Source organism: Scheffersomyces stipitis, chromosome 6, assembly GCF_000209165.1.
Source record: "Scheffersomyces stipitis CBS 6054 chromosome 6, complete sequence".
In the NCBI taxonomy this organism is placed as follows: domain Eukaryota; kingdom Fungi; phylum Ascomycota; class Pichiomycetes; order Serinales; family Debaryomycetaceae; genus Scheffersomyces; species Scheffersomyces stipitis.
Window position 1 is genome coordinate 956,826 of NC_009046.1, and position 14,693 is coordinate 971,518.

At 39.7% G+C, this 14,693-nt stretch overlaps 7 protein-coding genes across 7 annotated transcripts; 4 read left to right on the forward strand and 3 right to left on the reverse strand. All coding sequences in view use genetic code 12, as the record gives it.

Moving 5' to 3' along the window:
• Nucleotides 1-1,704: 1,704 nt before the first annotated feature.
• Nucleotides 1,705-2,727, forward strand: CCE1 (cruciform cutting endonuclease; the record flags this gene model as incomplete). The annotated part of the gene is made up of 1 exon (XM_001385506.1): nt 1,705-2,727. One exon carries the CDS (start codon nt 1,705-1,707, stop codon nt 2,725-2,727), a length of 1,023 nt encoding a protein of 340 aa, XP_001385543.2.
• Nucleotides 2,728-3,193: 466 nt separating this feature from the next.
• Nucleotides 3,194-4,801, reverse strand: PCD1.1 (phosphopantothenoylcysteine decarboxylase; the record flags this gene model as incomplete). Its single annotated transcript, XM_001385839.1, has 1 exon — nt 3,194-4,801. A coding segment is annotated over one exon (1,608 nt), but the record flags the coding sequence as incomplete, so codon positions are not given.
• Nucleotides 4,802-6,436: 1,635 nt separating this feature from the next.
• SEC11 (Signal sequence processing protein) lies at nt 6,437-6,937 on the forward strand (the record flags this gene model as incomplete). The annotated part of the gene is made up of 1 exon (XM_001385507.1): nt 6,437-6,937. One exon carries the CDS (start codon nt 6,437-6,439, stop codon nt 6,935-6,937), a length of 501 nt encoding a protein of 166 aa, XP_001385544.1.
• Nucleotides 6,938-8,505: 1,568 nt separating this feature from the next.
• Nucleotides 8,506-9,276, forward strand: OAR1 (3-oxoacyl-[acyl- carrier-protein] reductase; the record flags this gene model as incomplete). The annotated part of the gene is made up of 1 exon (XM_001385508.1): nt 8,506-9,276. The coding sequence occupies one exon, from the start codon at nt 8,506-8,508 to the stop codon at nt 9,274-9,276; it is 771 nt and encodes a 256-aa protein (XP_001385545.2).
• A 77-nt stretch (nt 9,277-9,353) lies between these two features.
• On the reverse strand, nt 9,354-11,255 carry PICST_62836 (MCP-domain signal transduction protein; the record flags this gene model as incomplete). Its single annotated transcript, XM_001385840.1, has 1 exon — nt 9,354-11,255. One exon carries the CDS (start codon nt 11,253-11,255, stop codon nt 9,354-9,356), a length of 1,902 nt encoding a protein of 633 aa, XP_001385877.2.
• Nucleotides 11,256-11,705: 450 nt separating this feature from the next.
• PICST_48346 (predicted protein) lies at nt 11,706-13,154 on the forward strand (the record flags this gene model as incomplete). The annotated part of the gene is made up of 1 exon (XM_001385509.1): nt 11,706-13,154. A coding segment is annotated over one exon (1,449 nt), but the record flags the coding sequence as incomplete, so codon positions are not given.
• A 64-nt stretch (nt 13,155-13,218) lies between these two features.
• On the reverse strand, nt 13,219-14,643 carry BUD22 (protein involved in bud site selection; the record flags this gene model as incomplete). Its single annotated transcript, XM_001385841.1, has 1 exon — nt 13,219-14,643. One exon carries the CDS (start codon nt 14,641-14,643, stop codon nt 13,219-13,221), a length of 1,425 nt encoding a protein of 474 aa, XP_001385878.2.
• Nucleotides 14,644-14,693: the final 50 nt, after the last annotated feature.

A 14,693-nucleotide genomic window follows, 5' to 3' on the forward strand; every position in this document is an offset into this window, starting at 1 on the left:
GGTAAGGCGCCCGCAAAAGAAATTCACCAACACATAGCGTGTATCTGCAGGTCCCTGGTTATGAGTAATGCACCTAGACACGAAAAGTCAAAAAAATTTGGCGATTAATATTCTTGCGTGTTCCTGCAGGTGCACTTTAAAAAATCCACGTTCCATGATGAGATGCCTACACGTGCCTATTAATATCCCTTTTCAGGCATAATTCTTATCTACACATTCCAGGTGATAGGGTTTATTACTCATAGATAGGATAGGAGTGGTTGAACAGTGAAGATGGGACAGGCCTGCTAAGTTAGTTGACGCGACTGGGTTTCCTTTAGATTGTAAGGGATGTCCCTTCTTTGGCGTCTGTTTGCTAGGCGGCTGTTCCATTGACGACCGCGTCGCCAGCTGCTCGTGTTTCGTGTGCCACGTATTGACACCACGACTCGGAATCTGCCGTCTACCGGCTACCGTAGTCGAGAACCCTGCTGCCACCACAGAGCGTCTGTATTGCAGTACGGTGGGTCACATGACCACCCATGTTTCAATGGAGAATCTTTAGACACGCAAAACTTCCCTGAATTTCAGGGCGAAGCCCGTAGAGAGTGTGGCCCTCCGAAAACAATCTCACTTGCCGTTGGCTAATGCAACTCTTGGCTGTGTCTACGTAGAAGATCCATACCGCTGACGTGAGAAGACCTAATAATGGCAACCGTCCCAGGCTTGACATTCAGGTCTGATTCAGTCTGGCATTTTTCCTTTGGACAATGTAATGGCCACCTGACATTTCCATGTCCATCTCATCGCTTTCCACCTAGCTTGCCATCGGCCACATTTTGATATGCTCATTTCCGCCAGCACAGTAATCTTGAGACCGATTACTCTTTTGGCACCTCTGGGTCCCCTTGAAAAATTTTGTTACGACCTAGATGAAAGCCTTGCGGCTCAGGTGCCACCAACTTCAAAACCATTTTCTGTAGTGGGCCCGCCTTAGCAATCTCCTATTCTTTGGTTCCTATTTTTAGAATGGCTTTCGTATTGTGTTACTCGACCTTCTTCATTGTCTTCTCCTTCATCTAATTCTTCATTGCATTTTTTCCTTCATTTTTTAATTTTTAATTTTTAATTTTCTTGAACTTGCTATATTTTTCATGCTAAATTGCTTATTTTGTGTCCTCTACTTTTTCCGTCCTTTATTTAGTCAGATTTCTATTCTGTAAAACTTTGTCCGCCACTTTTGTGCCGTTTGCCAACCCTTCGCCTGCACTACACGCTCTGAAAATTGGACTACACTCGTGTGAATATTGCCTAATACCGTCAAATAGCTGCTCTCTACAAAGGAGCTGGTCCGCCTGCTGTGAGTCCCCACAACGCGTATCCCGCTACATACATTACATGCGTACTCCTTACAGCTGTTTCGCTCGTTCACCTCTACCTCGACTGCTGGCTGCTCGAGTTAACCGCCCTTCTGTTAATTGTAATTGCCCCACGAGATCACGTGTTCCGTAGCAAAACGTTCTCCTATTAGATTAGGACCCTACTGCCAGTCTTAATTTTTCCCTTTTCGTCGAATGTTAGATTCGGATGCAATTTCTTAGCCACAAGGGAAATTGCAAATACTTTTCGCAGGTGCATTTTTCACATTCATTTCAGTTGCAAACATCTACTCTCTAACAGCGTGGACCAGCGAAGGGCTGCTCGAGTCAGGTAAGCTTCAATTCAATGTACCATGACACCCTCCTAAAGTACAAGTCGACCTCTCTCAACCAACTCGCATTACTATGCGGACTCCCCACTAAAACCAATAAGAGAGCCAGAGTGGACTGTCTTGTGCAAGGCTTGAATATGGTCTCGAAGTTGCACCCAAAAAGTCCAACCATTCTATCCGTGGATATAGGGATCAAGAACTTCTCCTATTGCAAGGTCAAGTTGGCCGACCTTGCTGAGATCTCAGAGCCGTCCATTGTCGACAAATGGGCCAAGGTCAACCTCCACGATACATACGGTTCTGATTACGTGCCCTTGTTAGACCTTGATACTCTCATAGACTCTAAACGGTACATCAACTATATCTGCAAACGGCTCGTTAGTGACATAGTTGATACACCTGATATCGTTGTGATGGAAACTCAAAGAACGAGGTCCAACAACAATGCCATCACTCTTCCAAATGTTCTCTTGAACTACACTTTCGAGAACATTCTTTACGCCAATTTATATAACTCGCTTCCTAAGTGTGTGATCGTACCGATGACGTCCACCTCGATGATCAACTTCTGGATCAATAGGTTTGTCTCCAAGGAATCGTTGCGCAAGCACTCAAAATCCTCCAAAAAGATTAGGCTGCAGTTATTCTTCCATTGGCTTGGTCTGTCAGACGGACCATTCAAACTTCCTGCTGAAGTTCAAGACAAGAAGTCTCTCTTGAAATACTTGGATCTACAGAAGAGTGACAAAATTGATGATTTAGTTGATAGCTTGCTCTACAACTTAACTATTAGAACGCAGGTGTCGAATCAGATCAACCTATTGCGTTGGATCGACAAGGATTTGAACGAATTCATCATCCGTAGGAATCTTAGCCAACTCAATCATATATATCCGTTAATTCAGGATTTGGGCCTCCGATGGCACGAAGAGTTCGAGCTCTACATCGACTACTTTTTCAGAGCAAACAATACTTTGCCAAAGATCATTGACGAGAATTCAATATGTGAATTTAAGAAACTATCTAAATTGCAATGAAGGAAAAGCCTTGGAGCCAAGTCTCTCCAACCAGTCATTGAATTTGGTAACCACATCACTTGCTCTCTTTCAAAGCCTTCTATATATGCATAATCAACTCATGTACCACCTGCATAGACTCTAATTTTGCAACTAGTTGCTCAAAAATTAGTATGAGCTTAAGTCATAGGCAGTTGCAGGTCAACTGCCAGAATTAAGGCCCTATACCAAACCAAAGAGTTAGCTTACATCGTAGCTGGATATTTTAACTACAGCACGTACGTTATGAAGAATGCTGTCTTACCTGGAGCAGCACTTACTCTTCTATTGAAAATTATAAATATAAATACCGATGATTTCAATTAATTAGGTTAATAGACTATAAGAGACGTTGAATTTATATTATATTTTGAATTTCCTTGTGAATTGTTATCTTTTGTTGAATACCTCTGTTTTCAGTGATTCCTAGTTCTTCATTTACATTCACTTCTCCTTCTTGATCAGTAATTTCAAAAATCATTTCATCATTATCGTTAGTGTCATCAAATTTGTCGGTATCTTGCTTTTTTGACTCTTCAGTGACTTTCCCAGTCTTTTCTCTTTCAGTGTTGTCTTTATATTTTTCATCGACTTCATCATCATCGTCGTCATCTTCATCTTCATCGTCTTCCTCATCTTCATCTTCATCTTCATCTTCATCATCTTCATCATCGTCATCATCGCCGTCATCGCCGTCATCGTCATCTTCTTCATCTTCATCTTCATCTTCATCCCCATCCTCATCCTCTTCTGCCAATAGTTTTTCATCTCTTGTCTTCCTTTCTGCCCTAATGATAGACGCCTTCCTTCTGAGTAAATCAACAAGCTCTGACCACTCTCTCATTCCACCCATGCCAATGTCACCACATACCAAAACCTTTTCAACTGGTTTCAATACTTCAATTCCATAGTCTGGTGATGCAATCAACGCCAATTGCTTAGCAGTAATTGGGTGGGTATACATGAACGTGTTCATGGCTGGGGCGACTAGGATCGGTTTTTTAATCTGACCAGAAGTAGAAGGACCCCAAGACCGAACTATAGAAGTCAATAAATTATCAGCAATGCCGTTGGCGATTTTTGCAAGGGTATTTGCTGACAAGGGTGCAATCAACATAATGTCAGCCCATCTTCTTAATTCGTTATGCAATATCAATTTATCATATGGACTCTTTGGCTTCTTGTTGGCAGGGTTAGCCTCAGAAGTCGAAGCGGTTGTAGTATTCAATGTTCCTTCGCCATAATTAACCCATTCATCCTCGTCTCTCCAAATCTTAACGTCGTTGTGGATCTTGAGACCTCGTAAGAAATGAACTGAAGACTTTGTCACCACCAATTGGATGGATATCTTAGAAGCACCAAAGGTCTGGAACAATTTATCTATTATCAAAGGAACTTTTATTGTAGCAACAGACCCTGTACAAGCCAACAATATATGGAATTTGCCATCATACTCTTTGGATAAATATTGCTGAAAAGGTACGGGAGGACCAACTGGGGAAGCTACTACTGTCTTATTTGACTTCTTCATGGAACCTTTACGAGAGACGTTGGCACTATTGTTACCCGAATTGGTGATTTTAATTGGTTGAGTTTGGCTGTTCAAAGTGGTCGAAGCAGGAGAGGCCAATCCTGAAGGGCCCAAAGTTCTTGCATACGGAGGAGGAGAAGGTGACTTCTGTCTGAAGGAATCGTTTTCCTTACCAGACTCAAAGGAGAAAGACAGTTTAAGAGCCGAAGAAGATGGGTCAACTGTCGTTGGTGAGTTGACTCTTGAAGAGTTATTACTCGACGTATTACCATGAACAGAGACTGGAGCACCATTCGCACTAGAAACAGATGTCATTGGATGTTGGTTACTCCCATGCAAGTGAGTAGTCAAGAACAGTAGAACATCGTTGGTGGAGTTCTTTCTACTGGAAGTAGTCATGGATGTCTTCCTAGAGGGAACCTGTGTAGTAACATTCACAACGGAAGGTTGGGCTGAGATGGTGAATCTTCTGCTTCTTTCTTGACTGTCTAAATCCCCAAAGGATACGGACTGCGAGGGCTTGAGTGGAGCTGGAGATTGAGCTGTAGCAGAAGCAGAAGTTTCGCCATCAGGAAATGAGCCAGAAGCAGCGAGGCCAACTGAAGACGGAACATTGACAATCGAAGCAACATTAGCAGGAGATAAAACCAATGGAGATCGGGTAGATATTGAACCTGAATGGGCTGTAGACTCAGATGGAGCTGATGACCTTTCTTCATGGAGCAGATCCAGAACCTCTTGGCTAATTCTAGATGTCGACAGACTCATGATTAGAAATGGGGTTATGGTGCTGAAGAGTCAAACCAAGAGCAAATGAACACAACGGCAACAGCAAAAAAACAGGAGCCAGTCGTAGAGAGTCTCTTCAGTGAGTCACGACACTGATGGTGGTAGTTACAGCCAATAAGAAAAAGCAGACAGGTCTTAAATGTATGTACAACTAGGCAAAATAAATTCTGGTGTCTTTTGTCTGTTCAAAGATTACAATTTGGTGGGTAGTGTAGCAAATTGATTTTCGTAACGAAAGTGTGAGAAAAAAACGTCTGTAAACTATGGGCGAATTACAATTAATGCCTCACAGGGCTTAACGAGGGCTTAGGACAGATGATGTGGGCCGACCGAAGGATGTTAGTGGGGCAGAAGAAGTTCCTATTTAAAGTTGAAGAGAATACACCTATACTATATATGGATTCGATAAATAGACATGCGATTGTAAGCACGGTAAACGTGGAAACCACAGCCTCATGTTGAGAAGTCCTACGAGAATTTGGCTAAATCTCTGACTACTAGAAAGTATCACGGTTGCTCTTCAGTGAGATGTGATCGAGAACAACTTACAAGGGTGGAAATTGCCAATCAAGATCATTATTCTAACATTATATTCTACCCACAACAGCTACTAGAATTTGAGTGTTACTCAGACTAATTATCCTGGTAACTCTGGCTAAATGTCCTGAAAAATTAGGCTATTTTGTCACCGACTTTCTCTTCTTGTTTAGATGCGGTATTTTCCTATGAATTTAGACAAATTGAAGGAAACGCTCACCACATACGCTGCTACTCTCATTTCATAATAAATCTTAATCTTTATCTTTTCTTCTGCTCAGTCTTTCTCTTCCGCTTATGGACACTTCAATTCCATTTGGGTGCGAATTAAGTCTTGGATACCGCTCTTTATCTGTGTGCAAGTTCTTACTCGCAGGCTATACACTCAGCCCTCTGGACATCTTACAACCGGTCTTGGATTAGGTTCGCTGACGCTGGCACATGGTGTGGTTTTAATTTGCAATTCCTCCTGCTCTTAAAGTTTTCCCCTCTGTCTCCTGTAGTATTGGATTTCTTAGTGAAGAGTTTTGTACTCCGCCCTACAAGTCCAGCAAGTTTAAGAACACCAGTATTTGTGTTACATGTATTCATCTGTCAACTTGCTGTAATACATTTCTAGGCTCTTACACTTGTCTGTAAGCTTAGGGAAAACACCAAGATATGGATTAAGTTGACTGAATAAGACTATAGTGGATGGTGATCACATGATTTATCACATGACAAAGTTACCAGAGGCTTCGACATGCGACATTAACACGCTGGTGTCAAAAACAGTCTACGAAACTGATGCTGCCGTGCTTCTATTCTACTAACCCAACTTGATCTTTATCTGCCATGAATATCCGTCAGCAGTTGACCCAATTCTTGTCGTTGGCGTACGTGTTTACGTCAGCGTTTGTGATCTGGAAGTCTCTTGGAATCATCACAAATTCTCATTCGCCAATTGTCGTTGTGTTGTCTGGATCAATGGAACCAGCCTTTCAAAGGGGAGACATCTTATTCCTCTGGAATCGGGACCAAGAAGCAAAGGTTGGAGATATCGTAGTTTACGAAATTCAAGGAAGAAATATCCCCATAGTTCACAGAGTATTGAGAGAACATCATAATTCTGACAAACAATTATTGTTAACCAAAGGTGATAATAATGCTGTAGATGACCTTGGATTGTACGCCAAGAAACAAAAGTACTTGAATCAAAAGACAGACTTGGTCGGCTCTGTTAAGGCATACTTGCCCAAATTGGGCTACGTCACAATCTTGATAACTGAAAACGTCTACTTCAAGTATGGTATGTTGGGTCTCATGTGTATCTCAACCCTCCTCACCAACGAGTAGTAGCTGTTATAAATTTATATCGCCTTGTACATTAACGCATTAAATACACGTCCAATCGGTTCAATAGTTGTGATCCGTAAGTTTTTCAGTCTGATTACTGACTTTTGAGTGAAAATCCAGATGGACCATAGGGAGACCTTGTTTTTATAGAAATTGTTTCAATATCAACATAATTTAATTCGTAAGGTATAACATTCAACAAAGATAGACACTCAAAATTTGCATAGAAAGTTAGAGATACTTATAACCTATAATTGGGACTACAAAATTAACTGAAACAGTAAGTATATACGACAATTGCAAACCACTTGACAAGTTTAGGAACATGTCTAAAGGAAGCATCGTGGTAAGATGTATAGAACCCAGTAGGCGAATATTTATGACTTTTGACTATACACAATATATTAAACCTATGAAAGACATATGAAAATTAAAGAAAGCCTTCATTGTTTAAGAATGTACTCCAAGGAGAAAATACAATAAAGCACGAGAATCTGATTTTGCAACCGGATTAACTGTGAGAGACTCATGAATAAAAGTCGGCATACACACTGTAACCATACAAAGGAGAATATCCACATCTTTGCGGTATGGATCTTTGTCTCGTTTTTTTATTTGCTGAAGGCAATATTGGGGATAAAAGTGTAGCCTACTTGCTACATAGTAAACGAATCTTCGTCTAACACATACCGACGATTGGAAGAAATAAATGATTGAGACCTTTTGATGATGGTTCCAGAAAACTAAGTGATATTTGAAGATTTTTTCTGCATTTTTTTTCGAATTGGCACATAAAAAAATCAAACTTTTTCTCTGGCCATAACTTAAATCTTTTCCCAATTCATACAGAAAATCAGAAAACAACTTGAAAGTTAGATTTTTAAGTTAATACTGCTTCATATTTAGGTTTAATTCATTGATAACTGTCAAAATGCTTAATTTGAAAAGTTTTCTATTGCGGTATGGATCTTATTTTCGGAAATTTACGGTTTATTTAGCATGTTATCTGTATCGTTAAGAAGACTCCGTGGCCAAGCTGGCTAAGGCGTAAGACTGTTAATCTTGAGATCGTGAGTTCGATCCTCACCGGGGTCGTCTTGATTTTGTAAGCCTTTATGGCCAAGTTGGTAAGGCACCTCACTAGTAATGAGGAGATCGTCAGTTCGAATCTGGCTGAAGGCATTTTTTTTGCATCTTTAAGTCGTCAAGTCTTTTAAGGCTCTTTTCTTCGATATATCTTCATGTTGTTCGAAAGGCACGCAAGAATCATGTTCGAAATTATGTGGCTGCTAGGAAAACCTATTTAAGCGATGATGCGATCGGCAATTCCTAAATTGAATGGGAGAATTTCATAAAGCGTATGATACGACGATTAAAAGAGCTTGTTGAATGTCAGACGTAATCTCGTAACAATCTAATCTATGATCTGTTCTGGGTATCATTGTTGTCGTCTTTTCTTCAAATATGGTAGGTGGGTGGGTGCAAATTCCATCTGCAGAATCAAAAACCCAGATAATTTTGCGAACAGTCTTTTATATGAAAAGCTTTCTTATCTAAATATCTCAGATATGTACAGATTCAGAGGGCATAAGGCAGTGATAACTGGAGGTTCAAAGGGTTTGGGAAAAGCAATATCTCAGAAATTGGCTCTGCAGGGATGTTCGGTTGTGCTATTGGCCAGAAGTAGAGATTTACTTGAACAGAATGTAAAAGAGCTACCAAAGGTGACAGACAGCCAACAACATAGTTATCTACTTGTAGATTTGCAAAGCTTATCCAGGGAGAGTCCATCAAGTAAAATATACAGTCAATTAGCTAATTGTTTCGAGAACACTTCAATTTTGGTGAATTGTGCTGGCATAACGACGAGGAACTTGCTTTCAAAATCTACTAGCGAAGAGATCAACACAGTAATAGATTTGAATCTAATAGCTCCGATAATATTAAGCAAATTGGCTTACAAGCCCATGTTGAAGAAATCAAGAAAGTTACTGCGAGATACCACAGAGGAAATCAATTCTCCCACAATTCTTAATATTTCCTCGGTGCTATCGATGACAAACATCTCTATTCCTGGAACATCTATTTATGCTGCCAGTAAAGCAGGTCTATTGGGCTTTACGAGGTCATTAGCAGCAGAATTGGGAGGAAGAGTAAGAGTGAATGCATTGATGCCTGGATTGATTCCAGATACTGAAATGGGTGCTGCCACTGATTTGGCAGATAAGATACAGACAGTAGCCATGTCTGCTGTTGTTGACCAGGCAGTGTCAATCATAGGTGATAATACCTTAAACGGGAAGTGTTTATTGTGTGATTCGACAGTCCAAGAAATGTAAAATGTCATTAATGTACAACTCATGACTATATATATACATATAGATATAAGAATGCAAATACGATACTAATGAAATAGTTAAGGAAAGAGTAAACAACCAATTTCCTCGATGTCATCATCATCAAATTCGTCGTGGTCGTCGTAAGCACGCTTGAAAATAGATTGTGCTAATTCAAGCAGAGCTAATTCTCCCCTTTCATACAACCACAACAAGAAGTCATTAAGTTCTCTATTCGATGCATAACAACTTTCACACAAAAGTATTTGCAAGATAGTTCTGCTAATTTCATTCTCACTATATGGAAAATAAGGTGTAAACTTGCCATTATCAAGAAAATAACCTCGAAGAATGTCAACACACTTCATCAACATATCACTGTTCTTGCAAATAGTATTTATATCTGTTACCAATTGATTGACTTTTTCTGCATCAACACTATAGGGCCCATCTATTAACCTAACGAGCCGGTTATGTGTTCTAGTCGCTTTAGACTTAATGAAACTCAAGAGCATAGAAGTTGCTTCGAATATGAGTTCGTTACCTGGATACAACGAGTTAAATATCAATGACGATTCATTAGAAAGTCCTAACCAGATGTTAAGAAAGTCATTCAACTGAAGATATGAATCACTCAAGGATTCTTCAATATCTTCAATATTCGTACATCTACCGACCCGCGATCGTGTTTCACTGAGTAACTCTGTAAACAATTTTACCAATACCGAATTTAGAATTGGATGTTGAGGATTTGCCTTGATAACTCCATAAATATCGTGAATTAATGTCTCTCGCTCTGAAAGGTCGGAGTCTATTTCGTTTATCACTTCCAAATTGATCTTATCATCGACAGGCATGGTTTCTAATATTAAAGAAGAATTACAGGAGGAAGAGAAGTTAGATTGTAAGCCTAATGCATGAACAAACTTGCTCCAATACCCAATCTTGAATAGAATCCAAAATGACCTGGTATTAGTTCGCCTGAAATCATTTCCATTTAATAGTACAGTAGTGTCACAGTCGATGTCGCTGTGATCTTGAGACGTAATGGACCAATATTCAGAAAACATTGTGTTCATTATGGTGAAGAGTACTTGGCTATTTGGCCCATCAGTTTGCGCTTGTTCAAAGAGCCAGTGAATAAGGACAGGCATCAAACAATACAATACCAGTTTCAGATAGAAAACTACCAAGTGAACGAAGTAGCCGAGAATGAATTCTAGCCTGTAGGATTCAATCACTATAGTGGGCTCAACTTCAAACCAATAGTCAATGTCATCATTCAAATTGTTGTGGACTTCTTTCAAATAGATTGGTAATGTATTTGGATCAAATAGTAATGCTTGATTGAGTTTATAGAAAGAGGATTTTGTTGAAAGTGCTATCATTTTCCCAATCTTTAACGAAGATAAGGTTGATAGTCTCGGAATTTTGGATGAGTTTTGATCCAAAGGATGGTTACTCAGAATGAAGGATGTTACTATGTTCCGAAATATCTGGAACACCTCAACATACGAATCATATAGTTCAACGGTTATAAATGGTTTCATTGAGAGAAGTCTTGCAAATGAATCCTTTGGAGAGACAAAAGCGTCAACCTGTCTTGAAAGCAACGTTGATTGCATTATAGGTGAAACCGAGGCCCTCTCTTCGCTATCAGTTTCTTCATAGCTGTAGTCTAAGTTATCACTGTCTATGCCAATATTGCTCTTGGGAACAATGTAATCAGCCTTCTTTCGTCGTTTATCACCTTTGATTTCATTGTATGCTTTTCTTGATTGCTCGTTCTCTGAATATGCTGTTGAGTCCGGTCGGAAACAAGAAAGGGCTTCCTTCAAGGGAAAATTATGAACTAACAATGAGGAGTACTTCTGGTTCAAATCATAGAGACTGTGAACTTTAGATATAAACGGTCGGACGGCCCTCTTGCAACGAGAAAGGCTTAATGAATCTGAATGCAGTGGTGTTCTTCTCGGTGCCATAATGATACTATATACACCCAGGACACATCCACAATCGCTATCTGGAATAATTCATATAAACACCCAACCAGGCTAGTTACAATCTAACGACTCAATGGACGTAATTTTGCTAGTGGACAAGTTAGATCAATTATTGCAAAATGTACAAAGTCTAGTTCGAGCAGTGTAAACACCAATTTGCGCACTAATAATAATTGCAATCGAGACGTTCGGATGGGGAAATCTTGCAAAATAGCAAAATCTTCAATTACGATACTTTCTTAGAAGGTTAGTTGCAATTGGTCTGTTGATTGTCATAGCTATTTAAACGTTTTCTGTGATCTTTCCTACATCAACTTCCTGAGTCTGATGAGCAATTCCATAATTTGGTTGAGTACCTTGCTCACGTTAATCACAGCCCCAGTACTTGCAGAAGTATCGCCAGAATCAGTGCTAGCTGACTTAAAACCTATCATTGGTGTGTCTCCGGAAGACCAGCATCTATACAATCCAATAATAGAGGCTGGTAGTGGAAAAAGAACCTGGAAATGCTTGGGGAATCCCGAAATCGTGCTTTCATATGATCAAATAAACGACAATTATTGCGATTGCCCCGATGGTCTGGATGAACCGGGGACAAATGCTTGTCCGTATAATGAAAAGGCCAAATTTTACTGTGCAAACAACGGCCATATACCTGGATATATAGAGAACTACAAGTTAAATGATGGAGTATGCGATTATGATATTTGTTGCGATGGTTCAGACGAGTACCAGACTGGCAAATGTGAGAATAAGTGTCCACAGATCCACCAACAGTACGTGGAGTATAGTGAAAGAGTTAAAAAAGACATCGAAAAGTCACTCCAGATCAAGACAAAATTGATCGAAATCGCCCAAATTCGCAAAACTGAAGACCAGAATAAATTGAAGGAATTGAAGGAAGCCTTAGCTAAGAAAACAAATGATTTAGAACAGTTGCAACAGGCCACCGTGGATCAAACAGAAGACAACAAAGACATTGGCCTGGTGTTCGATAAGCTTTCTCCGCATATCAACGAGCTTACACATCAAGTGACAAAGCACCACGACAACTTATTGAAACAGGAAAATAAGATTTTGCATCTTGAGAAGATATTGGCGGCATTAACTAAAAACTACAATCCTAATTTTAACGATGCAGCAGTGAAGGAATCAGTCAACAAATTCCAGGAATATGTTTCCAACAAGGAGGACGAACTAGTAGAACAAATTGAAGATACTCATAGACTCTTGGAAGCGTTAGCTCAGAAGTCGAAGAAGATCACTTGTACTCCTCATGACCAACCAGACGTAATCGAGACTCCATCCCTTGCCCGCTTAATTCACCACTACGTTAGCTACATAGCAGAAAATTATTTGAATAGATTCTTGGATAAGAGGGTCGATGCTCTGGACTATTCGCCACTCTTCACCGAAGAGACACCATCCATGCCGTCATCGGAAGCAATTGAGAAGCTCGAAAAGGAAATAAAATCTCTTCAAATGGACGTATCTATTCTTGAGGATGACTTGAAAACTGACTATGGTCCCAATGATATATTGAGATCACTTGTATCGAGTAGAGTTGCAGGAAAGATCGGAGAGTACAACTACAACTTGGGATTCGTTGATACTATCACACAAGACGATGTTCTTATTGGGAGATTCCTGGAATTCAAAGACAATACATTAGTCTACAAGAATGGAGCAAAATGTTGGAATGGTCCCAGCAGATCTGCAGTAGTTGAATTGATCTGTGGCCCGCACAACAAGTTGTTGACTGTCAGTGAACCAGAGAAATGCGAGTACTTATTCGAACTTGTCACGCCAATTATCTGTGAACCATTCACTGAGGATGAAATATTTGCCAACTTCAAAATTGATCACAGTCGTTTATAATTACAGAAGGAAGTAGCCAATAAAAAAAACCTATGCATTTACCGATTCTAACATATACATATTATTAATCGAATGTAATTTTCTTACCCTGGAATTTGACATTCTTGAGTTTCTCTTCTGCCAACTTCTTTGCCTCCCACGATGGATGCATCTTAGTGGTATCGCTTGGGGGGCCAGGAGCAGGTGATACTCCATTTCTAACTTTTCTGTCTCCGAGAGGAGCTGTATTGGAACCTGTTGGAGCAAGATTATTTTTCTCTTCCCTCTTCCGACATCTTTCTTCGTATTCGAGTCTTCTTCTTTCTCTATCACTTGCTGCTTTTTCAATTTCGGATTTGACATGCTTAGCTTCTCTACCATATTTTTGGGCCCAAATCTTTTGCCTTGCTCTTTGACCCCTTCTATTTTTTCTTTGCGTGGTAATATCTTTAACGACCTTGTCATTATCTACATCTTCACCTTCATCATCCGATCCACCTGAGAAGTAACCACTGGCTAACTGAGGAAGATTATAATCCTTCTTTTCCTTTTTTGTTGATTTTTTAGACAGCTCGTCTTGTTCAAAGAAACCATCATCGGAGCTAGAATCACTATCCAATTCTTCATCTTCTTCCGACTCATCCGAAGGTTCTTCGTCCGTGACTTCATTGTAATTAATACTTGGATCCAAGTCAGGAGCTTGCTCTTCGTCTTCATTGTCTGAGTCCCCTACAAGTTTGTCATAGATGGCAAATTTTTCATATACGCCTTCAGTGTCCAATTCTTCCATGTCTTCTTCTTCTTGTTCATGATGATCTTCATCGTCATCATCTTCACTTACTTCAGAATCACCGATGGAAGCTTCCTTTTCATCATCGCTTATTTCCCTTCCAGTAGCCTTCCTACGGGCATCCTTTTCTTGTGTTGTTAAGTTCCCTCTAACGATTTTGAAAGACCATTCTATTTCCGATATTATGCTTTTAATGCTTTTGTTATTCCATAAATTGGAAAAGTAGTTGTTTAGATTCTTGTCGTTCTGACAGAACTGTATGAAGAATTTGGATGGATTGGCTATGTTTGATTTATCTAAAATTATTTCACGAACATCTTCAGATATGTAGTTTGGAGGGTTAAGTTTCAAGTCCTTGTTGATCAATATTGATGTTGTTAACGATTTCACCAACTTGGATGTTATGAGAAGCTTGACATTCTCACCAGATTCAAGGAAATTGATAGTTGACTGATTCTTGGTTTTGTCTTGTTTAAGTTTAGAGATTTCAGTTTTGACTACTTTATTGATCTCCTTCTCCAACTTCTTGTATGATCCATAGTACTTCTTATCAAAATACTCTTTCTTGAGTGCTAATATCTCGTTGTCTGCGTCTTTGACCGAGGTAGGTAATCTTTTCAAGAGCTTTTCGTTATTTCTAGCATTAAGCAACTTCTTTGTATGTGGAAATCGGGCAGGGCAATTGTGGAACTTCACTTCCAAAAGATCAAGTCTCCACATGATGAAAGTTCTAGTAGTGAACAAACGAATGTACACAGTATATATAATAC